Source organism: Callorhinchus milii, unplaced genomic scaffold (assembly GCF_018977255.1).
Source record: "Callorhinchus milii isolate IMCB2004 unplaced genomic scaffold, IMCB_Cmil_1.0 Scaffold25, whole genome shotgun sequence".
Lineage (NCBI taxonomy): Eukaryota > Metazoa > Chordata > Chondrichthyes > Chimaeriformes > Callorhinchidae > Callorhinchus > Callorhinchus milii.
In genome coordinates, this window is record NW_024704766.1 from 7,419,639 (window position 1) to 7,447,068 (window position 27,430).

Genomic DNA, 27,430 nt, shown 5'->3' on the forward strand with positions numbered 1-27,430 from the left:
CAAAGCTCTTCACAGAATATACTGTGAAGTGACTATTTTGTATACTCCTTTGTTCCGTTTTCCCTTACGTACGTCTCAAGTTACTTGCTTGACACAGCGGGGCGGGGAGGGGACAAGGGACGCAGAGCAGATCCCAAGGTGGAACGGAGGAGTGGGGTAGATGAAGATCATGGAGATGGGGGAGATGCTGGGATGTGATGGTCTCTATAGGCGAGGGTGTGGTACCCATGAATCCATCTGTTGGGAGCCTGGTGAGGACGGGATTGTTGGCTGGGCCGAGTCTAGTACAGGAGTGGATTCGGGGGCAGAGTCTGGGAGTAGCTGTAGTTTATGGACAGGAAAGCTAGTCAGTGACGATAATAATCTTTGCATTTGATCCAGCGTCTTATCACGTTGTTACGGCGCTTCACAGGGCATATGGTAAAATGGAGTGACTGTGTTCTGTGGGCGGAATGTTATCAGTGATGTGTTGTTTGACGCATGGAATGAATGGCTTCTAATTGGGAACCTGTGCCATTCTACGCAGACTAACTTGCAGAGGGAGCTGGAACACAAGGCTGTTGTTCTTCAGCAGGTGGTGAAGAGAGGCGGGGAGGTGCGCTGTGACTGATTAGTAACCTCTGTGTAAGAACTGTGGGAGAACGGCTTCGGAATTAAGACTGAATTGAAGAACCTTCCACAATTCTGCGCCAATTCACAATGGCATAATTTTAAGATGAGCTTAAACTAGGGGAAGTTGCTGACCAGCATGACTTTGCCAACTCCCTGTGTCCTGTCAGTGGGCGCTCAGCAACGTCCATTGTAGAGAGGATATCGGTCATGTTAATTGAATGACAGTCAAGAGTTAACTCATCGTGAATAACCCACCACATAGTTACTGGGCATCGTGGAGTCTCAAACACCCCACGTAAGAGTGACGTCTCAGTTGGGGCCTTAAGTGCTGTTGCCTTGGAATACAAGTGTGTTCTTGGCAAAGGGCAGTTATGTTAGTTGCTGTTAGGCAAAACAGGGAGGATTGTTATAGCAAAGTGTGACTGATAGTTGGCTTGTTTAAACGGGGCGGCTAGGGGTATGATTACCCTGTGAGTGACCCAGGCTATATTTGTACTGACTGATTATAGGGGAGCAATGTAAGGTCTTCCTACCACAAACCTTGAGCATAAGAAACGGAAACGGTTCATTAAGGGGATCCAAAAAGAAATCCATATCACACCGGGAACTGGTAAAGAAATTTGCTCGTATAACATAACTCCATTAGCGAGAAAGAGAGAGAAAAATGATTACAGCCTTTGCTTTCTTGGGTCGATTTGTTTTCAGTATTAATAAATGTCTTATAATAACCACCGACTATTTTTAACGTTTAATGAGGACAGTCGCCCTTCGTTCCAGCGTTCGCTGAGAAGTCATGGTCATGATGTTTATGTAATGCCTTGTAATGGGACAAGACTGTAATGGGCTTCGAGCAGTTAGAATACAATGGTGTAGTTATTCGAGGTGCACGGAAATTAACTGGCAAAACGAAAGCCAATCCCCAGAGTACAATGACTTTGAGTTGCATAACTCCATCTACTAACTCCTTGTCTGCAAATCAAAATGTGAGCCTCACCTTCCTACGGGTTAGTTGGATCTGAGTATCCTGCAGCTCAGTGGTTAGACCACTTGATTCACAAGCGAGAGGACCTGGGTTCGATTCTTGGGCAGGGCAAAACATTAGGCAAGTTTCCTTACTCCACGCACCTCTGATTACTTGGCAGTAAGCTTGGCAGTCGATTGGTTTGGTCACTCGATCCATGACTGTTTGTGGGACGCTACTGTGTGCAATTGGCTGCCGCGTTTTGCCCACAAAACAGTTAATTCACTTTATGATATATTCTATAAAGCGCTTTGAGATGTCTCAAAGACGTGATATGGCGCTGTATCAAATGCAAGGATTATTATTATAATCTCCAGCAATGAAGTAAACTCGTAGCATTTATCTTCCCCCCCCATTAGCCTTACAGTAACTATTTCAACAACCCCTTGTATTTATATAAGAGCTTTGATGGTAGCATCTCACAGGTAGCGCTTAACAATGGTGGGGAAGGTGGCCATAGGCACAGCCGAAGAGGAAAATCTTCAGGTGCGATCTGAAGACGAGGCGAGGCGGAGAGATTGAGGCAAGCCTGAAGTAGAGAGTTGTCTCAGATCAAGTTTAACTTGTTATTTTAAGAAAACAGGCCGTCGCCCTTGTTAACTTCTCAAATGAGCCATTTATATAACATTAATTCTTTATATAATTTTTTTTATGTTACTTTTATTCTCGGTTGTCTCTGGCCCTGGTGTGTCTCTGATAACCAAATTGTTCTGAGTTGATCCTCTTTCAAACCTGCTGAAGAAATTACTTGCTGTTCCATTGATGCCCCTAAGGATTGCTGAGCTACTTTTGTTCACGTGTCACCAGGTACTTGCGTGTTCCTGTAGACCAGCACAGGACAATGGCGTGTCGACCACTGCTGCCAAACCCACACCTCAGGTGTACAGAGGGGTGAGTGCAGATCAGATCAATGGGCTACTGTTTAGCTCTGTATCGGTGGATCGATTTCGAGATCCTCACACTCGTTTTCAATGCCCTTCATGCCCTGGCACCTCCCTACCTCTCCCACCTGCTCACTCCCCTTCCCACTACCCGCTGCCTCCGCTTGTCTGGCTCCGGCCTCCTGCATGTCCCTTGTGCCCTCCGTTCCACCATCAGTGCCCACGCTTTCAGCCACTACTTCCCGAAACTCTGGAACACTCTTCCTCTATCCCTCCACCTTGCCCCTTCCTTCCCCATATTCAAGTCACGCCTGAAGACCTTTCCCTTCAACCATGCCCACCGTCACCTCCCCACTCTCCCCAGCTCGGTGTCAGGCTCCACCACTGTCAGGCGCTCCAGGACGCTGCCCAGCGTGAGGGTCGCTTTATAAACTCAAGTTGTTGTTGTTGTTGTTGGTGATTTTGTAACATGGTTCCAATAATCATCAGTCCAACTGGGGCTGTTAACAAGACAATTCAAAAATGGCTTTTAAAAAATATATGGTGATGAAAATATCAACCTCCTTCAAGTTGTTGTTGTTGAGTTTCTCTTTTGGATTAATGTCAAATTAACCTGAGAGCTTTTTTATTAGCAAATGAATTGCCGATTAACCTGTGGTAACATTATGGAGCAGTCACCTATCAAATGGGAAGAGTCTTGATGGGGGATCTTTTCATTAAAGTGCAACAAAAAGATCGCTAATGTTGATCTGATAATCCTCTCCCCCCAACTCAATGTTACGTCAGTAATTTAGAGAAACACTGGCCATGTGCATAATCATAGAATCGTACAGCACAAAAAGAGACCATTCGGCCCATCGAGTCTGTGCCGGCTCTTTGAAAAGAGCAATCAATGTCAATCCCACTCCCCAGCCCTTTCCCCTAACCCGCAAACCCGTCCTCCTCAAATACCCATCCACCGTGTTTTTTAAAAGTAGTTATCGAATAATGTGCAAAAATATTTGCTCAGTCAGTTCACAACTGTTTATGGGACACTGCTGTGTGCAATTGGCTGCCAAGTTTCACCCACAAAATACACTTTACAATATATCATGTGAAGCTCTTTGAGATGTGATGAGGCGCTGTATCAAATGCAAGGATTATTATTAAGTCAGTTAGCCACACTGACAGCCTAACGCCAACACAGAAACTGGAGGTAAGATCATTATTACTATTATTATAGAAGATAAAAAAAAAATCACTCAGGCTCTGTCTAGACCCTTTCTCCATGCCTAGGCCATTCCAGTCACTTTAACCGTTGGGTCCATTGCTGACTCTTTGAAAGAGCAATCCTTTCTGTCCTGTTGATCTCCTCCCCCCACCACTCTTTTACCTCTACAAATTAGTCCTGGTTTAGATATCTGCCTAGTTCCTATTGAAAGCTAAGTGCTGTTCATTGCACCTGGCAGCGTATCCCACAATCCTAACAACACTTGGTGTTCAAAACAATTCCTCCTAATGTCCTCTATTGCTACTTCGGTGACTACCTTTAATCAATACTCTCTGGTCACTGACTCAACAGCCAGGGGATGTATCACTATTGACTCCGTGAAAACCCTCATCAACTTGAGGATCTCGATCAGGTCTCCTCTCTCCCTCTCTGTTCCAGTGAAAATAATCCCAGTTCCTCTGGTCTCTGTTCATCTCTGGCATAACCCAAAATCTCCTCTGCACCCACTCAATGGCCCCGACACCCTCTCAATGGCCCTGACACCCTCCCTAAAGTGAGGTCACAAAAGCTGCACTACAGTCTAAACTAATGATTTGTATAAGTTAGGCATCGACTCTTTGGCTTATACTCAAAGGCCTACTGGGTTCACAGTCACTACACTTCAGAGCGTATCCTGCGAAGGGCTTGGAGACCCCTTCCTGACATGAAAGGCGCTACATCAAAACACAAGGATTGTTCATCTTATTTTATAGCCGACTGTAAGAGCGGTTGGCACTGCTAACCCCTCAAATGTCTTCGGGTGGCCCCCTTCCCTCCGCTGGTCAATCACGTCACTCGACCAGGAACACAGCACACTCGCCCTCTGCTGCTTCAGGCCACGTGATAAAAGTAGGGCATCCTCACCCAATAGGCTCAATAGATTCCAACAGTCGGACAGGAATAATTCCTAAACTGTGAGCTCGGCAGCAGAGCAAAATCTAGGTCACACTCCATGCAGATAATTACCTTACGATTGAGGGTTACAGCGTGCTAGGAAATCTCCCCGGGGAACAGGAGAGACCCAGAGAGTGCCGTTACTGTCCACGATCACTTTGTCAGATGTTCTTTATGCAGTGAGGAGTTTTTACTATTTATGGCTGTCATCGCCCTATTGGACTGAATTCAGCAACAGTGTAAATATTCTTCCCCCATTGTTTGTAGACTCTGTCTTCCTTCCAGGGGCAGTTTAATGAGACATTACTGTTTTATGGATAACAACCACTGACCTTTAACACATCGCCCTTAATAATACTTGCATTTGCTAACGTGCCTTATCACGCCTTTGAGCTGTCTCAAAGCGCTTCACAGAATATACTGTAAAATGAGTTGACTGTATTTTGTGGGTGAAACACAGAGGCCAATTGCGCTCAGCAGCATCCCACAAACAGTCGTGGATTGAGGGACCAAATTATTTTTTTTTCAAGGGATTATTACCCTCGGAAAGTGATCCGCCAATCGACTAACAACCAGGTTCTACTTACTGCTGGGTAAACAGTCGTGTGGAGTAAGGAAACTTGCCTAAGGTTTTGCCCCGTTGACTAGGATAATGTCTCGGAGCGCTTCACAGTGGGTGGAGTTGGACCCTGAGCTAGGAGGAAGGGAGAAGAGTGTGGTTCTAGAGTTAAGGTGAAGCTATTACCTCTAAGGTGGGATTTGAAGATAGATAGTGAAGGGGTGAGGCGGAGGAACAGAGATTGGGGGCATAATATGCCTATGGACACCTCCTTTTTCCCCAATCACACATTCAGTGATGAATGCAAAATGCTTAGACATTATTCTACTTGAAGGGCACAATATAAACGCAGTTGTTGTATGGCTTAATGTGAAAGAATTTGAACTCTGTGTGGGACGAGCAGAATATATGGTGATATCGTTGCGTTGAGTCAGTTGGCTCGGCCTCAGTCTTGTGTTGGCAGCACAGACTCTAGCCTCTCTGTTCCTCTCGTTTACAGACTGACGACCTGCAGATCGTGCGGGATTCTCTACGTAGTTTAAGGAACAACTTCAGCAACCACGACCCCCAGCACCACACCATCGACACACTGGAACAAGGCATTGCCAGTTTGCTGGAGCGAATGCACATTGCTGAGATACAGGGCAGAGGTGCCAGCAAGGTAACCCCAGATAGAATTGATTGTTGATTCAATTCATGGCTGTTTGTGGGGCATCGCTGTGTAAAACAGATTGGCTGCCCCGCTGGTCTACGGAATACAGTCACTGCACTTTACAGTGACATCCTGTGAGATGTTTTCGAGACCGTCCCTCTGCTGCGAAAGGTGTTCCATCAAATTGCGAGGATAATGACTGTATCGACCTTCCTCCATAGCTCGGTTTGGTGTTACATTGCCGTTCTTTATTGTTGTTGCATAAGCTTGGTCATCTGACCCACACAAGACAGTGAAGCCCACAAAGATAATCAGATGATTAATGTTGCTGCTTCTGTTATCATTGTGGATCAGACACAACCTGGAAGCAATGAGGAAACAGCTTTAATGACCAAAAGGCTGGTGTTGTGAGTCTTGGTTCAATGCAGCTTTTGTCTGTCGTCCTTAAGTGATGTTCATCATTGCCCCAGGTTGTTCCATTCCCTTCCACCCCAAAGTCACATTGGGCTTCTCAACAACGTTGAGTTATACCAATTAGGTGGTTATGCAAACAAGAATGATTTGCATTTGGATAACAAGCTACACAATACACAGTCACTACACTTAGAAACATAGGAACAGGAGTAGGCCATTCAACCCCTAACGCCTTTTCCGCCATTATATAAATTTGTGGCTGATCTGTACCTCAAGTCCAGTTACCTGCCCTTGCCTCATATCCTGTAGCTCAGTGGTTAGAGCACTCGCTTTGCAAGCGAGAGACCTGAGTTCAATTCCAGGCAGAGGGCGAAACCTTGGGCAAGTTTCCTTACTCCACACAGAGCCTAATAATAATCCCTCCAAATAAAACCAAAAACAATAATAAATTGGTCATTTTCAATCTACGACTGTTTGTGGGACATTGCTGTGCGCAATTGGCTGCCGCGTTCGCCCACAAATATACGGTCAATTCACTTTACAGTGTGTTCTGTGAAGCGCTTTGGGACGTCCTCCCGACGTGAAAAGCGCTATATCAAATGAAAGGATTATTATTATTATCCCTTAATACCCTAACCTAATAAATATCAATCTACCTCAGTCTTGAAGATGTGAGTGAATCCAGCCATAATCCACAGCCTTTTAGGGGAGAGAGTTCCAGATTTCCACTGCCCTTTGTGTGAATAACTGCCTCCTGATTTCACTCCTAAATGGCCTGGCTCTAATTTAAAGACAATGCCCCTTATTCTGGATTCCACACACACCAGAGAATATAGTTTACCTGTATCTCCCCTATCGAATCCCTTTATTATTAAATAAATATTTCACTTTAAAGTAAAATCCTGTGAAGCGCTGTGAGTCCTGAGGTAAAGGTGCTATATCAAATGCAAGGATTATTATTATTTGTGGGACATTGCTGTGCGCAATTTGGCTGCCGTGTTTCGTCCAAAAATGTACAGTCGCTACACTTCACAGTATATTCTTTGAGGCGCTTTGAGACGTCTCAAAGACGTAGTAAGGGCGCTGTATCAAATGCAAGGATTATTATTATCAATTCTTGTTTCTCACAGCCTCCTGTGAAACCTTCAATGAACAGAGGGTTCAGTACAGAGAGAGAATCCTGGTCACCAAATACAAGTAAGAACAATCCACTTTGCTAGCTTTGTGGCACATATTTTACATTGCAACGTTGTGATGTAAAATGATAAAACGTTTACCCTGTTTATAAGCCTGGCTCAGTTAGTCATTAGCGCTCTCACCTCTTGAGTCAGAAGGTTCAAGCCCCACATTCAGACTTTGAGCTCATGGTCTAGGCTGGCACTGAATTGTCAATGTGCCGTCCTGCGAATGAGACGTTAAACCGAGGTCCTGTCTGTTAACTTATCATAGATTGATAGAATTATACAGCACAGAGGGAGGCCATTTGGCCCATCGTGTCTGTGCCGCTGTTTGAAAAGAGCTTCCAAATCAACGCCTCTTCCACACTCTCTCCCCATAGCCCTGATCAACCCCACTCCCCCGCGCTCTCCCCAGAGCTCTACAAACTTGTCCTCCCCAAATATCTATCCACTTCCCTCTTAAAAATTGTTATTGAATCGGCTTCCACCAGCCTTTCAGGCAACACATTCCAGATCCCAACAACTCGTTCAGGTGGACATTAAAGATCTCGTGGCGCTGTTCAAAGAGAGAAGGACATTTCTCCCGTCTAACAATTCCATAGATAAAAGTCATTCATTTTATGGCTGTTTGGGGAACGCTGCTGTGTGCAAATGGGTTGCTGCATTTGTCCACAAATTCAAAGTCACCACACTTTACAGTAATTCATGCAAAGCTGTTTGAGTGTCTCACCGACACTTTAAAGGCTCTGATTCCAATGCAAGAATGATCATTGAAATTTTAATCGTTTTCTCAATCGCCACCTGGTGTTCAAAGCAATCAGCAAGAGTTTGAGCCTCACAAAATGTAGAGAGACATTTTGACTGGTATAAATGATTTAACAAGTGCTTCATTGCTGTCTTCATTCACCAGCTGGGCTTCGAATCTCTGCAGAGTTAAACATCTGAATTATAAATTTTTCCTCAATTTCTTTGAGTTACGGAATTTGATTTCCACGAGAGGGGAATTTCTCTCTCCTGGTGTCCTGGCCAGCAATCCCCTGGATAAAACTGGTCGTTCATTTCAAGGCTGTTATATGAGACGTTGATGGGTGCAAATTGCTATAGAATAGAGATTTGCTTTCATCTTTTCCCACCCCCACCACCACCACCACCATGTAAAAATAGTTTGGTCACTCAATCCACGACAGTTTGTGGGAGGGACACTGCTATGCGCAATTGTCTGCCGCGTTTCGCCCACAAATTTATTTTACATTCTGTGTGAAGCATTTTGAGACGTCTCAACGACGTGATAAGACGCCATATCAAATGCAAAGGTTATGTACCAAAATATTCAATGAGTTTAAAATCTCCTCTTCTTCCTGGCAGAGGCTCACCGCTCTCACGCCAGCCCTGGCTCCAGCAGCACTGCCTACACCAAGGTGGTGTATTTCACAGATCGATCGTTGGTTCCGTTTATGGTAAACATTCCAAAGAGGCAAGTAATGCGTCCTCCGTGCACCTGAAATCACTGGGATACATTTCTTTATGGGGTGGGGGAGAGAGGAGGGGCAGAGAAGAGGAAAGCATTCATTTACTTTAATCCTGAGTTTTTTTCATCACAATAGCATAACTTTAAAAAAAAAAGGTACTTACGATACATTGAAAATGTTTTTGGTGTCTTTGTTTAGCCGACTTATACTTATGTCTACACGACGTCCCTCCAATCTGCCTGTACTGGGTCACCCTCACCTCAACTCCTGTTCACCCTGCAAGTCAAAGCCCTAACGGGTAGGGTGGTCCTAGCTGGACAAGAAGTGGGAAAGCTGCCAGGCAGCGATATAAATGTCGAGCAAAAGATCTGCAAGAGAGTTCAGATCTCCCCCTCCCACAAACATTTCCAAACTGGACATGTTCCACACAGACTGGAATTAGATATGCGTATGAAGGAGGAATTTTCTTTGGGTGGGGGGCTGGGGAGGGGCTGACACTTGCGGAAACCCATCACTGTGCTTAAGGGAATCCAAATCAAAATGAGAATTCCCTGCCTCCACCTACACATGGAAATTTCAGAGATATTTTTGGCGATGGAATGTGCTCTCTTCTTCCCCCTGGAGAGACACATCCTGCTTATCAAATTCTGGAAAGTATTAGGCGCAGGTTGGCAAGAGCCAAAGCTTAGGGTCTCCAGAGTGTGTGTTGAGGTAAGTGCTGGAGTCTAACCAGTAAAAACTGCAAAGCTTGCTGTTGATATCGCTGATATGACGAGCTTTCCCGCTGTTTGTCCAGCTAGGACCAGCCTATGGGGCTTCGGCTAGGATTAACAGGAGCTGAGAGGGGAACACCCCCTGCCCCCAGTGACTGGTCTGCCGTTCCAGAGTATAGGAGTCCTGTAACTCAGTGGTTAGAGCACTCGCATTGCAAGCAAGAGGACCTGGGTTCGATTCCTGGCAGGGCGCAATGTTGGGCAAGTTTCCTTATTCCACACACACACCTCTGTTAGTAAGAAGGAACCTGGTTGTTAGTTGATTGGTGGATCACTTCTCCAGGGGAGTAATAATCCCTTCAAAAAAAATTCGTAAAATTTTGGTTATTCAATCCATGGCTGTTTGTGGGACGCTGCTGAGCGCAATTGGCTGCTGTGTTTTGCCCACAAAATATACAGTCAATTCACTTTATAGTATATTCTGTGAAGCGCTTTGAGACGTCTCGAAGACATGATAAGGCGCTGTATCAAATGCAAGGATTATTATAGGAGGGAATAAGGGGTGGGTGAAGGTCCGTGAGGAGTATAAACACCAGCACGGACTTGTTGGGCTGAATAATGATAATAATGACCTTTATCTTGCTGTAAATCTATGTGAATGTCTTGCCCTTTTAAGCACTGGATTTCCAAGTATGTCACCTACCTACCCAGCCAAAAATAAACCCAAACTGGTTGATCTCACACAATGTCTCCATTTTGTCCCCAAACCCATTCCTTACAGACTTGGGGAAGTAGCGTTGAAAGACTTCAAAGAAGCAATCGATCGGGAAGGGAATTACAGATATCATTTCAAAGCCCTGGACCCGGAATTCGGCACGGTGAAGGAGGAGGTAAGGCTCAGGACTTTTCTCGGCATGCTGGAGATCATTTGTTAGTCCTGTAGCTCAGTGGTTAGAGCACTCGCCTCGCAAGCGAGAGACCTGGGTTTGATTCCCAGCCGGGCGAAACCTTAGCCAAGTTTCCTTACTCCACACACCTGATAATAATCCCTCAAGAAAAAAAAATAATTTGGTCACTCAAACCACAACTGTTTGTGGGACGCTGTTGTGCGCAACCGACTGCCACGTTTCGCCCACAAAATATACACTCAATTCACTTTACAGTATAATCTGTGAAGTGCTTTGAGACATCTCGAAGACGTGATGCAAGGATTATGATTGTTATTGTTATTGACTGACTGTTCGATCCTAACTTGCTATTTGTTTGGTTCCAGCTTTTCCACGACCATGATATTGTACCTGGCTGGGAAGGCAAAATAGTGGGGTGGGTAGAAGAAGACCCTGGGGATGGTAGATAGACTGACAAAACGCTCACCCACCCACCCACCGCCCTCTGTCCCCCGTCTCCCTGCAGAGCGGGAGATTTATATTTTTATGAAACGCAGCACAGCCACCAAAGAGGAGGAAGGCGATGACTAGCTGTGTTTGCCTCGGGGCCGAGACCTCCCGCCTCGCCAAGTGCCCAACGCGAGCGAGGGTCGAAGCTGATGGTTTGGGATCATGAATGCGCAATGTGGAGCTGACATGTGACGCCTTTTTTTTGGGGAGTGGCACGGCCCGTATGATAGTAATTCGGCAAAACGGCAAGTCCTTTTTGCCAATGTTACGGAAATGGGCTCTGTCTGTCTCTGTCTGTCTGTCTGTCTGACACTGACTGCGGCTTTTCCCCCTTTGACATCTGACAAAGCCATAACCGCCTTGTGACTGCGTTAGGGACGAGTGATTGGACGCCAGAATGAACTTAGGCTGTGCCTTTCTATGTTAAATTATTGTTAAAGCTTCCAAACTGTTTTTTTTTCTTTCTGCCACCAAATCCGGGTGGTGTACCTTGACAACATTCTCCCAGGCGGGCTGGCAGCCCCAGTGCCTGTTGTTGTCTGGCTCTCTTGGTTTCAGCCTGAAGAGCTTAATCGGGCATCAGTCCTTCAAAAGAACTGGACTGAACAATTCCCCCCCAGTCCACACCAGCCGGTTTGAGCATCGCATCATTTGAGCATCAATTTTGGGGTTGATTAGACTTATTTAACCTAAGGAGAGACCCTGACTCCGAGCCATCAGCCTCAGCAGATGAAGAAAGCAGATGAGAGACACGGCTGGATTTGGGGGGGAAGGAAAAGTGCTGAAGAATTCGCTATTGAGGATTTTTTATTTAAGGTTTTTTGGGGGGCGATTGATTTATTTGAGGTTCTATCGAAGAATGGCAAAGCTTCCTTCTGAAAATTTCTTGGGAGACGCAGCTGTAGATTGTTGTTTTTCCCTCTCTTCTTCTCCCCCCCCCCCCACACACATACACACACACACACACAGAGTTTAAAACCCGCTATTTGTAACGATGGGAGCAAATAGCTTCAGAAATAGATCGTGTCAGAGTTGAGTTCCTGCGAGTGTTGGGAGTTGCTATTTGTGATTCCTGTTATAATTACAATCTTTGACTGAGCCTCGCCCCCCCCCATCAAAAAGAATAATAAGAATTATTTAGTGACTCAATCCACGACTGTTTGTGGGACACTGCTATATGCAATTGGCTGCTGCGTTTGGCCCCCAAAATTATACAGTCACTCCACTTTACAGTATATTCTGTGAAGCGCCTTGAGACGTCCCAACGACATGATAAGGCACTGTATCAAATGCAAGTATTATTATGATGATTTCCACTGCAGCTTCCTAATTGCATTCCTGACACCCTTTGTTGAATTCTCTCTCTGTCTGACAGTATTGCTGGCTATTAAAGCCAATTTGGGTTTGGGAGGCCAGGGTGAGCTGGTGGAAGATGATAAAGTGCCAAATGAAAGCTTGAGGGCTCCACCCAGAAAAAGGCCTGACCGATGCAGGATTAGCAACCTCAGGGGTGTAAACTGCTGGCTGTAGATTTGCTGTTTTTGAGATATGACACATTTGCAAACCCAAATAACCAAATAGTGACATCCAACAGAATGTGGGGATCGAGCCCCCCCTCTGTGACAGTCCGGTTCCTGAGCCAGGAGGGGCTGCAGTGTCCCAGGGCACTCAGTGCTGATGGCCGCACAGCCCGGCCCGGCTCATCAGCAGGACCTGGAAGGGCCGCCCGGTCACTGGGGGCAGAGAATCCTCCCCCTCAGCTCCTATTAACTCTGCAGCCAAAGCCCTAACGGATAGGGTGGTCCGAGCTGGACAAGCAGCGGGAAACCCATCGCAGGACTTTAGAATGTCCGAATCAAATTGAGGGAGCCATGCTTGCCATCTCCACGTGGACAAACCTCCCGTGTCTGGTTATAGAGCAGTATTAGTGAACTGGGGGGTCCTGGTGATCTTCCCACCATTCTGATTGGGTCATTATGTGGTGTTGGAAGGCGCAGCCTCAAAGGCAGAAATAAATTACTTTCTTTAAAGGAAAAATTCTTTTGATTTTATACCACTTGGTTTTTAAAAAAGAAACACTCCTATATTAATTTGTAAACCCTCCCAGAGTGAAACCTCTCAATTGGTTTCCTGATTCGGGTATCCGTTTAGTACAAGTGAGATGCACACCGATTTGTGTGTGTGTGTGTGTGTGTGTACGTGCGCTCGTGCAGAGTGACCAAAATGTTGTCGTGCCATTACAATGTCTAATACGTCTTGAAAAAATGCTGATATTTTGGTTTTTTTTAGATAATAGGGTAGATATCACAACTTTTTGGTAACCCTCTGTATGTGTGTGTGTCTCTCCCTCCCTCCCTCTCTCTCTATATATAAAAGGTTTCCCTGTAAGCTAATTGCGAGCAAGATGCACTGATTTTGTACTAGTTACTTGTTGAAAGATGAATGAGAAAAAAAAGGAATTAAGTTTTTTTTAAAAAAAATGGAAGTTACCATATTCTGCTTGAAAAGATTCCCAGATTGACGTTTTCTGTTCATTCCCAGCTCCATTAGTGCTTTTGTGTGCGTGTGTGTGTATATATCAAAAGATATATACAGTATGTATAAATCAGAAGTAATTTTAAGAGTTGCATTAGTTTTACAAAATTTACTGTGCACATAATATTACAGTCAGTATTTCTATAAACTTTTTCTTCTCCAAAATAAAAAATAGCAAGTGTTTCAGTTAAAAACAACCCATTTCATTTGCAGAGATCTGCTGCCTTCTTTGTTTTGAGTTTACAAAATCTAACCTTTGAATTGTCTGATTTAATTATTGCAAATATTCTTTTGAATGCGTTTTGTTCTCCACACCCCCACCCCACACCCCCGGCCATCCCTCCTCTCCATTTCGGAGGTTAATTATGGAATCCTGTAGCTTATTGAATAGAGCCCTCGCCTCACAAGTGACCTGGGTTCGATTCCCAGTCAGGGCAAAACCTTAGGCAAGTTTCCTTACCCCACAGACACGCCTGTTTACCTAACCTGTTTACTTAGTTGGCAGTAAGTAGGAACCTGGTTGTTAGTTGATTTGCAAATTAGTAATAATCCCTTCAAAAAAAAAAGTTGTAATTTGGTCACTCAATCCACGGCTGTTTGTGGGACGCTGCTGTCCGCAATTGGCTGCTGCGTTTCGCCCACAAAATATACAGTCAATTCACTTTACAGTATATTCTGTGAAGCGTTTTGAGACGTCTCGAAGACGTGATAAGGTGCTATATCAAATGCAAGGATTATTATTTTTATTATTATTTTAGTAGCGCTCTTGTTTCTGTGTGTGGGGGGAGAAGGGGGATGTATTTTCTTGTCAGAGTTGCGAGGGGATTGATTTGGGGGTGTGGGGAATACACTCAGGAAGAATGTAGAGTGGTACCAAGTGTCAAATCAACAGCTGCTATGTAGTCATTGCAACCAAGCTAACAAACCAAGTCAGATAAAAAGGTAGTAGAAAGGTTTGTTAGAGGTGCTTTGTTATTGTACATAAATATATGCCGAGTGGGGTAAACGGGGCTCAATTCTGCTGTCCCTCTGACCAAGATGTTTGTTATGATGAGGCTTGACTGTGTAAAGATCAAATGTCCTTTCTTTTTTTAAAAAAACTTGCCACATTCTAAATAAAATATGTTGAAGATTTTGTTTGCGGTCTTGTGTTACGATGCAGGACAGGTTTACATTTATGCAACAACAACAAATGGCATTTACACAGTGTCTTTCACATCAGGAGGATGTCCCAAAAGGTGCTGGACAGTCAGGGATTTGGACACGAGCTGGGGGTTGGGTGCAAGGGAGGGGAGGGTGATTGAAGGCGCAGTCGAAGAGGAGGGTCTTGAGATGGGTCTTGAAGGAGGCGAGGGAAGGGGGTAAAGTGGCACTGTGGGATGGAGTTCCAGAGGGTGGGGGCAGAGAGGCTGAAGGCCCGCTTGCTAATGTTGGGGCGGGTGAGGCCGGGGACTGCAGCACTTTTCATGTTGCGAGAACATCCCAAGTTGTCTGACAGTCTTGGCGGAGCACCTGAACCGTCACTGGGCAGTGGGAGCCGGGGGCGTGTGAGGAGAAAGATAGCTAAAGGCGTAGGGACGGGATAGATAGGTCTTGGGACAGACCCCAGAAACGAGGGAGTGAGGGAGGGAGTCGGAGAGACAGATTAGACTGTCTCTCCGACGGAGAGACTACATCCTCCTAGAGGATGTAGTTCCAACAAGTGGGGGCAGATTTGCTGAAAGCCTAATGGCCAAGAGAGAGTGTGGTGGGTGTGTGAAGCAGACCAATGCCTTTATTGTGTATAATTTAGATTAATACAGCGCTTTCATGCCTTGAGGACATTCCAAAGGAACATTCACGGGGGAAGGAGCCAGAGGGAGCGGTGTTGCCATCCAATGGGTTCTGAAAAGGCAGGACACCATGTCAATATAACACAGTACATTGGTATACAATCAACAACAAGATTACATTTGCATAATGCCTTTCATGTCGGGAGGACGTCCCAAAGCGCTGCACAGTGACAGCATTTCAGACTCGAGCTGGGGTGGGGTTGATCGGGGCTATGGGGGGGGAGAGCGGCGGAGCGGGGGGAGAGGACGGGGGAATGGTGGGGGAGAAAGTGGGAGTGGGGGAGTGGGGGGGGGAGCGCGGTGGGAGTGGGGGGGAGTGGGGGGGAGCGCGGGGGAGTGGGGGGGGAGTGGGGGAGTAGGACACAGTCAGAGAGGAAAGTCTTCAGGTGCGATCTGACAGGGAGAGCCCCATAGGGTCAGGGCTGTGAGTGTGAGTGCCACTGGGCAGTGTGTCACTGGGTTGGGGGCAGTGTGAGTGGGTCTCGGGTGAGGGTGAGATTCGTACCGCTGTCCGACTCTCAGTCGCTCTCTGGCCCCGGGGGCGGGCGCGCTACCCGCTGCGCCACTCCGTCACTTCCGCCGCCGCTGCATCCGCCCACCCGCCTAACAACCTGCGACCCTCTCTCCCTCCTTCTGTGTTTGTCACCTCCGCCTGGAGGTCACTGAGGAGAAGCGAGAGCCGAGACACCGCGCCAGGCCAGGCCGAGGCTCAGGCCCAGGGCCAGAGGCAAACATGCTGCGCCAGGCGGCCAGGCTGAGGCAGTGCGTGGGCCAGTCGTTGCTGAGAGGCCGGTACCGCGGGGTGAGCTGTCAGGCCCGGCGCCGCTACTCGGTGACCGGCTGCAGGAGCAGGACAGCCGCCCCGGGAGGCCTGAGGCCTACACGGCAGCTGTGGCTGCACAGAGCGGGGCTGCAGGGCCCCGCGGCCTCGGCCAGGAGATGGTACAGTTTGCCCCCGCACCAGCTGGTGAGCTTCAGGGGGCTCTGGGGGGTGGAGTGGGGGGGTCAGGAGGCAGGACAACCCGAGGCCTGGGCCTAGTCTGGTCCAGTCTGGCCTTCCCAGGCCCCTCCGCTCCGATAATATAACACTATTAATAACAATTATAATAATCCTCGCACTTGACATAGTGCCTCACCCCCCCCCCCCCCCCCCCGCACCGCTCCGCTCCTCAGTGACCTCAGGGCGGGGAGGGGGACACAGAGAGAGCGAGAGAGGGGGACGGGGGTGGGGGGGGATGGGGGGGGGGGGATGGGGATGGGGGGGGGGGGATGGGGGTGGGGGGGGGACGGGGATTGGGACGTCTTTTCCGATGTGAAGGGCGTGATACGGCGGTGGCGACAACTTGCACTTACCCAGTGCCGCCCCCCCCGCCCCAGCGCAGGGCAGCGTCTCAGAGCGCTTAACAGGGGCGGAGCCTGACTCCGAGCCGGGGGGCGGGGGTGGGGGTGGGGGGGGTCGAACAGAAGGCTTTTCAAGCGGGACGTGGAGGAAGGGGAGAGGGGGCGGTGGGGTGCGGCGGAGAGTCCGAGGGAGAGCATTCCAGAGATTCGGGGCGCAGTGGCTGAGAGAACGACCTCCAATGGTGGGGGCGGAGGGCGCGGGGGACGAGCAGGAGGCCGGGGCCGGTCGAGCGGAGGCGCTGACCGGGTGGTGGATTGGGGAGTGAGGAGGTCGGAGAGGGAGGGAGGGAGGGAGGGAGGGGAGTGCCGGGGATTTGTTGTTGTTGATACAAGTGTAATTTGTTGTTGTTGTTATCACATCGTCACGACATCTCAATGCGCTTCACAGGGGACACTGTAAAGTGGAGTCACTGTGTATTTTGTGTTGCAATGTGCGTCAGGAGAAGATTGATATGACTTGTGCAAAGAAATCTTGAGTGGTTTTAATAATAATAAATAATAATCGTTGCATTTGATATGGCACTTATCACGTCTTCAAGAGGTCTCAAAGCGCTTCACAGAATATACTGCCAAGTGAATTGACTGTATATTTGTGGGTGAAACGCAGCAGCTGATTGCGCACAACAGCCATCGATTTAAGTGACCGAATGGGACTCGGGTTCATATATGATTTAGATGATTATTATTATAATAAATAATAATAATCCTTGCATTTTGTACAGTACCTTATCTCATCTTCGAGGCGTCTCAGGATATACCGTGAAGAGAATTGAATATATATTTTGTAGGTGTCCCACAAAAACAACTTGTCTTTATATAGCGGCCTTCACAGCGGCACCATTTCGGAGCGCTTCACACAAACCGCGTCATGCGTTAAATCGTTCAAACTCCAACACAGAAGGAGCCCTGTCCTTTGCCTCCTTCAAAGCCTGTCTCAAGACCTTCCTCTTTGACTTTTGCCTTTGGACATCTTCCCACTCGCTCCATCCCTAATGACTCCAACCCCCAGCTTGGGTGGAAACCCTCAACTCTCCAGGGCCTTGGGACCTCCTCCTGACATGAAAGACATTGTATAAATATAATTTATTGTTTGATGCGTGACGGCTATCACCAACAACAACTTGCATTTATATAGCACTTTTCACGCAGGATGGTGTCTCGGAATCTTAACAGCAAGCTCTTCTTTCAATCCCACCGACCTGCTTTCCCCATACCTCTTTAAGGCTTGTGAATCCTGCGAAGCACTGAGACATTCAGTGACGATCAGACTGCACTTGGTGCACACCGTGTCTGTTTCTGGTCAGACCTCACCTGCTGTCTCATATCAGCTCTGGTCTCTGTGAAATAATGGGGCTGCCTGAGTGGAGAGGATGATCCACTGTCTGAGGAATGAGCTCTGAACAACGATCAGAGAAGCCAAGAGCCCTTCGCTCTCGCAAGGAGACAACCTTGTAGAGGTATACAGGATTGATAAAGTCAACCCAGAACAATTAGAGTTGCAAAGGGCAATTTCAGGACAGACACTGGGAAGGTGGGATCTTTTCAGTGAGGAGGAGAAACTTACTCACTGAAAAGTCCTGTGGAGACCTGCAGTTCAGTGGTTTGAGCACTCGCCTCACAAGCGAGAGGTTCGATTCACGCCTGGGCAAACCTTGGGCAAGTTTCCTTACTCCACACGCCTGATAAAAATCCCTCAAGAAAAAAAATTATTTGGTCACTCAATCCACCACTGTCTGTGGAACGCTGCTGTGCACAATTGGTTTCCGCATTTCGCCCACACATATACAGTCAATTCACTTTACAGTATATTCTGTGAAGCTATTTGAGATGTCTCGAAGACGTGAAAAGCGCTATATCAAATGCAAGGATTATTATTATATGACCAGAAAAAGATTCCCAGGCAGAGTGGTTGTAGCCAGGACACTGAAACTTGTTTTTTTTTAAAAAAATGCTGATTCTTTATTGGGAGGATGATGGGGTGTGGATTCTGGAAGGATGCAATGAAATATGCTGATGGGCCATTTTCATCCGAAACCTCGATATAACCATGAGGCTAGAGAGGTTAGGATTGTTCGTGTTGAAGTGGAAAGGTTGAAGAGTGATATGATAGACATATTAGGATAAGGGAAGAATTAATCATGAAAAAACTTGTTCCACTGGTATAAAATTCGAGAACCAGAGGGCATGAATTCAAGATCGTGACTAGGGAGTAAATAGGAGAAGTTTTGGAAGAAAGTCTCCCAGGCTGTTGTCAGGGTGTGGACTGAGGTTAGAGCAGAGTCAATTGGCGACATTTAAAAGAGAATGAGAATTGCACAAGCACATGTGGAGGAAGGGTATTAGAGGGCACACGGAAAGAGCTTAGGGAATGGGAGTTGGATGGATGTATAGCACCTGTCAGAATTACTAGAAGACGCCGAGATATTCTCATCTGACAAACCTCTCAACCACCCTGGGTACTGCTGTGGATCTTGGTCTGTGTTGCGAGCTTAAGTCTTCGAACCTTCAAAGTGTTCAACTCTTCAATATGTATAAACAAAACGCAAAATACTGTTAGATACTGGAAATCTGAAACAAAAACAGACGTCGCTGGGAGCGCTGAGCAGGTCAGGCAGCATCTATGGAGAAAGGAAAGTGAGTCCACGTTTCAGGTCCATGCTGAGTGTTCCCAGCGACTTCTGTTTTTGTCTTCAATATGTATGTTGAATTCAACATTGAAATACATCATTTACTTAATTTCTATGTGGAATTGATTTTTTTTATATACAGATTTGTTCAGTGATGTGCTATAAAGTTTTATTTGCTTTTAGAGATGTCAAGGATGTCCAGTGTAAGAGCAACCTGTGGTCATGGTCATGTGCACATGAATTGTCTACCATTAAATTAAATCACCCCAAATCTTCCAAATATTTCCAAAGTCCTCTTACCCCATGCTTTTTTTATACAGTTCACTGACCAACAACTGAAAGAATGATGAGAGTTTTATTTAGAAGTGCTTAATTGTATTCAGTGCAAGTGTTTAATCATAATAATCCTTGCTTCTTTTTGATATAGCACCTTATCACGTCTTCGAGACTTCTCAAAGTGCTTCACAGAATATACTGTAAACTGAATTATTGTTAATTTATTTAATGTAACATGGATGGAGTGAGAAGGAAGTTACATCAGACATTGCTAAACACGACTCATCTGCAACAGAAATAAAGCTTAATTGTAAGAAAAAAAACACGTTGGTGTGGTGTTGGTAACAGGATTTTGTGAACACTATGTACATTGTCGTGCTGGCTTGGTGCATTGAGTAGCTGGACACATCCTTTGACAGAAAGCAGCAAGCTGCTGATCGGTATTGATGGAGAGGTGCTGAGCACAGTAGCTTTGTTTCCTTACAGCAAAGAAAATTGTCATTATCAAGTAGCGTTTGAATTTTACAGGAGACTAAGGCCTAGAAAAGTTCACTGCCTCTACGCGGTCCTCTTTTATCCTGAACTCTTTTCTTTCCATACTTGATTCTTGCAAACTTGTTAGTGATGTGCTATAAAGTTTTATTTACTGTTACAGGTATAACGCATGTCCGGGGGCGACACGATCCAGTATTAATTTTAAACTCTTTAAACCTTTAAACTCTTTTTAGAGTTTATATTTTCTCCTGTTGCTCCTCTCACATGATGGAAAGTTGTAAAAAATAATCATTAGTAAACCAGCATTGTCATGGCACTAGTTGATGTATATATGTATGTATGTATTTTGACATCTAACCCTCTATCTATTACTGTGTTACTGTATCACAAGGACAAAGAAAATATAATTGACTGTCATTGTTACTTCTCTGGTCATAGGTGCCATTGCCAGCTCTGTCGCCCACAATGCAGATGGGGACTATAGCTCGGTGGGAGAAGGAGGAAGGAGAAAAGATAAATGAGGGAGACTTGATAGCTGAGGTACTGTGATACCCTGTTTTATATGCACTGGAGGATGTTTCCTGAGCAGAAGTCTGTGCAGCTCAGAATTGGATGTTCTTTTCTATGGCTGAAACTTGTTTGGCAGCTGCTCGAGTAAAAATCCTTGCATTTAATAATAATAATAATCCTTGCATTTGATATAGCACTTTCCATGTCTTCTAGACGTCTCAAAGCGCTTCACACAATATATTGTAAAGCGAATTGACTGTATATGTACGGACGAAACACGGCAGCCAATTGCGCACAGCAGCATCTGTCCCACAAACAGTCATGGATTGAAGTGACCAATTTATTAATTTTTTTCACGAGGGATTATCAGGTGTGTGGAGTAAGGAAACTTGCCCAAGGTTCCACCCGGCCGGGAATCAAACCCAGGTCCTCTCGCTGAGCTACAGACGCCACGCTGTATTGCTACAGGATATAGTGCCTTATCGCGTCTTCAAGACATTTCAAAGAGCTTCACAGAATATATTGTATATTTTATGGGTGAAAAATATAGTAGCCAAGGTAACCATTAAATCTTTCTGGCTCCTTCAAATCAACTTGCCATATTAAATGTGGTTCTCAAAATGTCGCCAGAACAGAATAGATTCACCCAACAACGACGACAATTTACATTTATTTAGCACCCTTAAGTGGGGCAGCGTCACTGAGTGCATGAATAACTACATTGTAAGAGTACTGGCTTGATGCACTGATTGTTTGAGCGGCCTGAGAAGTTCAGCCGCACTGTAACCATTCCAAGATAATCTATGCTTCTTGTCAAAAGGTTTAACGAGAGTTGTGTTAATTGCAAATGAGTATTGTAAAATATTCTATCGTAAAATATTCTATCGTAAAATATTCTATTGTAAAATAGAAGTAGTTGCTTATTTCTGTAAAAATATTGCCAGAATGCCTGTTGGCTCCTTTAATTGTGGGAAAGTTGTAGTAACATTGAACTTGATACTGTCATTTTTGCAGGACAGATCGCAGGGCGGTTCTCAATTACTGAGGATGTATTTGTGCAGTGGTAAAGTCTATCCTTTTTCAACAGGTGGAAACTGACAAAGCAACAGTTGGCTTTGAGTGTCTGGAGGAATGCTACATGGCAAAAATCCTGATACCAGCAGGGACTCGGGATGTGCCCCTTGGTACAGTTATCTGCATCACAGTTGAAAAGTAAGCAGGGCAAACTTTTAAAGAACAACATTTTTATAGTTATACAGCACCTTTCGTGTCGGGAGGCTGTTTGAAAGCACTTCACAGAGGCGATTAGGAGCTCGGAGTAGGGTAGCTGTGGAAATGGGGGCCCGTTGAAAAGAAAGTTCTTAAGGTCAGCTTTAAAGGTGGGGATGGAGGGGGTGAGGCGGAGGGACTCCAGGATGGTGTTCCAGTAATCGGGGGCAGAATGGTTGAAATCTCACCCACCAATGGTGGGATGGGTAGGCAGGGACACAAAGCAGGTCAGTGTTAGCTGGTTGGAGGTGGGGGCGGTGGGGGGGGGTGGTCAATAAGGTTGGAGGAGGAGGAAGTCGCAGAGGTGGGATGGGGAGAGACCACAAAGGGATTTGAGCGCAAAGAACTAACATTCTATCTCTGTCCCGTTGAAAGCCTGGCTCATTTCTAACCCCGGCCAGAGGCCAATTATTAGCCTCCCTCCCTGAGATCAGCTAATAATAATAATCTTGCATTTGCTACAGCACCTTATCATGTTGTTGAGACGTCTCAAACACAATCACAGAATATACTGTAAAGTGAATTGACTGTACATTTTGTGGCGAAATTCAGCTCAAACTGGGGGATGTTCACGACTACTTTATTGGGTTGTAAAGTGTGTTTTGTGGGCGAAACCTAAGCAGGTGCTGTTCCTCTTATTCCCCAGGCCTGAGCACATCGCAGCTTTTCAGGATTACACTGCCAGCGATGCTGCAGCCGCAGTCTCTGCCCCCTCAGCAGGGCCCACCCCCCCGAGTACTCCTCCCCCCACAGCCAAGCCTCCAGGCAGTTCCTACCCTAGTCACCTGAAGGTAAGCAAAGGGAGAGAGAAAAAAATTGGGGTGTACAAAATTACCCGTTTTGAATCAAGCGACTAAATCAAAATGGTTTCTCTCACTGAAGTTAACAGATGTGAACGGCTGTTCAGGGTCTCCGTATCAACAGAGAACCAAATTTTTTTGCAAACATTGCAAGCTGAAGGTTAAATGGATGCAAAGTGGGAATTAATTTCGTAGCTTCAGATTATATTTCCGCTCAGTTCACACTCCCTACAGTAAGACTAATTTACTATTTTGAAGCTTCAGATTATATTTCCGCAAAACTTGGTTCCTAAACTGCTCCTCTTTGTATTACTTTTATATTGGATTATACCACACCTAGGAAATGTATTGAAATAACAATGTTAATAGTCGTTGCATTTATGATAAACCTTCATGAAACACTGGTTAAACCTCAGTTAGAGACTGTGTTCAGTTCTGGACCCCACACTTTAGGAAAGGTATCAAGGCATTGGAGAAGGTGCAAAGGAGATTGACCAGGATAGTACTAGGAATGAGGGACTTCAATTATCAGGAGAGGCGAGAGAAACTGGGATTATTTTCCTCAGAGCAGAGAAGGTTAAGAGGAGACTTGATAGAAGTTTTCAAAATGATGAGGGGATTCGATAGGGTGAAGAAGGAGAAAATATTCCCGCGGGGCGGGGGGGGTCGGTAACCCGAGGACATCGATTTAAAATAATAATAATAATAATCCTTGCATTTGATATAGCGCTTTTCACGTCGGGAGGACGTCCCAAAGCGCTTCACAGAATATACTGTAAAGTGAGTTGACTGTATATTTGTGGGCGAACGCGGCAGCCAATTGCGCACAGCAATGTCCCACAAACAGTCATAGATTGAAAATGACCAATTTAATTATTGTTTTTGGTTTTTTGGAGGGATTATTATTAGGCTCTGTGTGGAGTAAGGAAACTTGCCCAAGGTTTCGCCCTCTGCCTGGAATTGAACTCAGGTCTCTCGCTTGCAAAGCGAGTGCTCTAACCACTGAGCTACAGGACTCCACAATAGTTGTTAAAAGAAACAGAGGGGAGGGAAGGGGAGGAGAAATGTTTTCACACAGCGAGTTGTTGGGATCTGGAATGCATTACCTGAAAGGCTGATGGGAACCGATTCCATAACAACTTTTAAGAGAGAAGTTGATAATTATTTGGGGAGAACAAGTTTGCAGCGCTCTGAGGGGGGAGTGGGATTGATCAGGGCTCTGGGGGGAGAGCGGAGGAGTAGGGTTGATCAACAACAACAACAACAAGATTCCATTTATTGAGCGCCTTTCACGTCGGGAGGACGTCCCAAGGCACTGTACAGTTGGATCAGGACCCGAGCATTGGGGAAATGGTCAGGGTGAGGGGAGGGAAGGGAGGGAGTGAGGAGGGGGTAGAGAGTCGAGAGGGGAGCTGAAGGCTCGGTCAAAGAGAAAGGTCTAGAGACCGGCCTTGAAGGAGGAAAGGGAGGAGGCGGCGAAGGCACTGGGGGATAGAGTTCCAGAGCCTCGGGGCTGAGAGGCTGAAGGCCCGGCCACCGATGGTAGGGCGGTTAGGGCGGGGGATGTGGAACAGATCGGAGCCAGAGGAACGGAGGGTACGGGCAGATAGGTAGGGGGATAGTAGGTCGGAGAGGTAGGAGGGAGTGAGGCCGGGAATGGCCTTGTAGGTGAGGATGAGGATCTTGAATTCGATCCTCTGGGGGATGGGGAGCAGTGGAGGTGAGCGACGGTGAGGGTGGGAGTGATGTGGTCCGGTGTCTGGTGCGGGACAGTACACGAGCTGCAGAGTTCTGAATGACCTGCAGTGTGGAGGGAGGGCCGGGAAGGCCGGCGAGGAGAGAGTTCCCATAGTCCAGCCTTGAGGTGATAAAGGCGTGGACCAGAGTTTCAGCCGCGTGAGGGGTGAGGTAGTGCCGTAGTCTGGCGATGTTCCGGAGGTGATGGAAGGCGGTGCCAGTTGTGGCGCGGATATGAGGGAGAAAGGACAGCTCAGGGTCGAACAGAACCCGAGGTTCCTGATGGCTTTGAGAGGTGGAGAGTGCAGCCTTGGATGCTGATGGTGTCAGCGCCTGAGGTGCGGAGGCGCTGACGTAAGCCAATCAGGAGGGCCTCAGTTTTGCGCACGTTGAGCTGAAGAAAGTTGTCTCTCGTCCAGGACTCGATGTCGGACAGACAGCTGTCAGGACATCGGTGGTCGTGGAGTTGAGGGTAGAGGAGGAAAGGTAGAGTTGGGTGTCATCCGCATACATGTGGAAGTTAACCCCATGTCTGCGGATGATGTCACCACAGGGGGAGCATATAGAGGGTGAAGAGGAGGGGACCGAGGACAGAGCCCTGAGGGACACCGCACGAGACAGTGCGGGGGTGGAGGAAAAACCATTTGTGGAGACAAAGTGAAGACGGTGGGAGAGGTACGACCTAAACCACTCAAGGACAGGGCCTTGAAGGTTGAGGTGGGAGGACAAGCGGTGGAGGAGGATAGCGTGGTCGACCGTATCGAATGCTGCCGATAGGTCGAGGAGGACGAGGAGGCAGAGGGAGCCCTGGTCACAGATGGTCAGGATGTCATTGGTGACCTTGACCAGGGCAGTTTCTGTGCTATGGGCAGCACGGAAACCCGACTGAAGGGGTTCGAATAGTGAATGGGTGGAGAGGAAAGAGCGCAGCTGGGAGGCGACAACTCGTTCCAGGACCTTGGACAGGAAGGGGAGGTTGGAGATGGGCCGGTAGCTTGATAGCTGCGACGCATCAAGGGAGGGTTTTTTTAAGGTGGGAGTGATGGTGGCAGTTTTTAAGGGAATGGGAACAGAGCCAGAGGAGAGGGACAGGTTGACGATGTCTGTGATATGTGGGGCAAGGAGGTGGAGCTGGGAGATAAGGAGTGGAGTGGGGATGGGGTCAAGGGAGCAGGTGGTGGGTTTCAGGGATAGGATGAGTTTGGTGACAGAGGGTGGGGAAACGGGTACGAAGGTGTGTAGGGGAGGATGGGTAGGAGTCGGAGTGTGGGAGGGAAGGAGTGGGTAGTGGGTGGTGGGTGGATGTTGGAGGGGAAGTGACCGCGGAGCGGATTCCCTTGATCTTGGATTCAAGGAAATCCAGCATCTCCTCGCAGTGAAGGTTGGAGGAGATGACCTGCGCGGGGTGGCGGGGGGACGGAGGAGTCGGGATGTGGTGGAAAACAGTAGCCTGGGGTTGTTCTTCGCCTCCAGGATTATCCTGGAGTAGAAGGACGACTTGGCCGAGGCTAGAGTGGAGCGGTAATTTTGAGGAGGTCCAGCCAGATTTGTCGGTGGACCGTTAGGCCAGATTTGACACAGGTGCGTTCAGCGGCCCGCACCTGGCTCTTCAGTGAGCGGAGGTGGGTGGTGAACCAGGGGGAGGAGCGAGAGTAGGAGACAGTACGGGAAGTGATGGGGCAAGAGTATCGAGTGTGGAGGAGAGGGTGTTGTGGAGGAGGGTGAGAGAAGAGGGGTCGGTGAGGGTTGAAGGCCAGAGGGAGAGGAGTTCAGAGGACTCCAAGGCATCGGTTAGGGATTGTGGGTAACTTCTTCCAAGGGCGGTAGAAGATGGTGGTGGGTCTGGTGGAGGTGGGGAGGGGGTGGAGGTGGTGAAGGAGATGAAGTGGTGGTCGGAGATGGCCTTGTCGGTAATAGTGACATCCGAGACACTGAGGCCCCGGGTGATCACCAATCGAGTGGGTGGCCGTGACTGTGAGTGGGGGAGTTTGATGTGGAGGGAGAGGTTGAGTGAGGAGAGCAGGGAAGAGAAGTCTGAGGAGATGGAGCAGGAGGGGGTGAAGTGCAGGTTAAAGTCGCCCAGGATGATGAGGCGATCAGAGCAGAGGCAGAGAGATGTGAGGAGTGTTGAAATATCAGAGATGAAGGTGGGAGAGGTTTTAGGGGGCCGGTAGAGGAGGAGGATTTTGAGGGAGAGGAAGGAGGGGTGGGAGAGGGTGAGGTGCTCAAAGAGGGGAAAGAGCCAGAGGAGTAGGGGGATAGGGCAAGTGGTGTCCTTGAGATAAGGGCAACACCACCGCCACGGCGGTTGGGGCGGGGATGTGGTGGGAGGTGTAGCCGGGTGGCGTGGCCTCCGTGAGGGGGAAGGTGTCGCCTGGGGTGAGCCAGGTTTTCGTTAAGGCCATGATATCAACGTTCTCATCAAGGATGAGATCGTTGATGACCAGGGCCTTGTTGCAGAGGGAGCGGACATTTTGCAGTCCGATGTGGAGGGAGCGGTTGACAGAAGGGTGTGTGGGAGGGGGGGGGTCCAGGTTGTGAGGCAGGGGTGGGGGAATGGGGATGAGGGAGGAGAGGTTGGCTCCCCGGGTCTGTGTCCGGGGTGGCTGGCGAGTGTGGTGGGGAATGGGGCAGTCGGTGTGGCTGCTGCTGGACAGCCAACGCCGAGTGCCACGGTGAGCCGGGCGGAGGATTCCCAGGCTGGACAGAGGGAGGTTGTGGGAGGGTCAAGTGGGGATAGAAGCGAGAGGGACGGAGAGAGAGGAGGAGAGAGCGGGAGAGATGCAGAGGGGGAGGGTTTGGGGAGAGAGGAGGGGAGGGAGGAGGGGGTGAGGGGCTCGGGTCAAGCGGCAGCCATAGTGCGCACGCGGGGACCGGGAGCGAGCGGTCAGGTGGATGGGACACATTAT

General features: G+C 47.6%; 2 protein-coding genes across 7 annotated transcripts in view; both read left to right on the plus strand.

The window, feature by feature from the left end:
• Positions 1 to 27,430, plus strand: part of dixdc1b (DIX domain containing 1b) — a 94,345-nt gene that overhangs the window by 42,833 nt on the left and 24,082 nt on the right. For 2 of the 5 annotated variants that reach the window (XM_042343917.1, XM_042343919.1), the window contains exons 14-19: positions 2,441 to 2,524; positions 5,716 to 5,877; positions 7,413 to 7,479; positions 8,826 to 8,934; positions 10,424 to 10,532; positions 10,916 to 12,166. The exons of 2 other annotated variants lie outside the window; for them this stretch is intronic. In XM_042343917.1, the coding sequence (XP_042199851.1) occupies positions 2,441 to 2,524; positions 5,716 to 5,877; positions 7,413 to 7,479; positions 8,826 to 8,934; positions 10,424 to 10,532; positions 10,916 to 10,999 (615 nt within the window). In that variant the 3' untranslated portion in view covers positions 11,000 to 12,166. Of the gene's footprint in view, positions 1 to 2,440; positions 2,525 to 5,715; positions 5,878 to 7,412; positions 7,480 to 8,825; positions 8,935 to 10,423; positions 10,533 to 10,915; positions 12,167 to 27,430 lie in introns of those variants that run through there. One more of the 5 variants, XM_042343920.1, reaches the window with a different exon arrangement.
• Positions 15,774 to 22,865, plus strand: LOC121850782 (dihydrolipoyllysine-residue acetyltransferase component of pyruvate dehydrogenase complex, mitochondrial-like). 2 transcript variants are annotated; one of them, XM_042343927.1, is made up of 4 exons: positions 15,774 to 15,836; positions 20,644 to 20,745; positions 21,803 to 21,927; positions 22,631 to 22,865. In XM_042343927.1, the coding sequence occupies exons 2-4, from the start codon at positions 20,671 to 20,673 to the stop codon at positions 22,839 to 22,841; spliced, it is 411 nt and encodes a 136-aa protein (XP_042199861.1). In that variant the 5' UTR covers positions 15,774 to 15,836; positions 20,644 to 20,670; the 3' UTR covers positions 22,842 to 22,865. The 2 variants fall into 2 exon arrangements, with proteins under 2 accessions (XP_042199861.1, XP_042199860.1); XM_042343926.1 differs by lacking the exon at positions 15,774 to 15,836 and adding an exon at positions 15,997 to 16,373.

Coding starts and splice junctions, on each gene's coding strand:
- LOC121850782 (XM_042343926.1), top strand. CDS start 16,140: ATGCTGCGCCAGGCGGCCAGGCTGAGGCAGTGCGTGGGCCAGTCGTTG. Junction 20,746..21,802: donor AGGGAGACTTGATAGCTGAG/GTACTGTGATAC, acceptor CTTTTTCAACAG/GTGGAAACTGACAAAGCAAC. Junction 21,928..22,630: donor ATCTGCATCACAGTTGAAAA/GTAAGCAGGGCA, acceptor CTTATTCCCCAG/GCCTGAGCACATCGCAGCTT.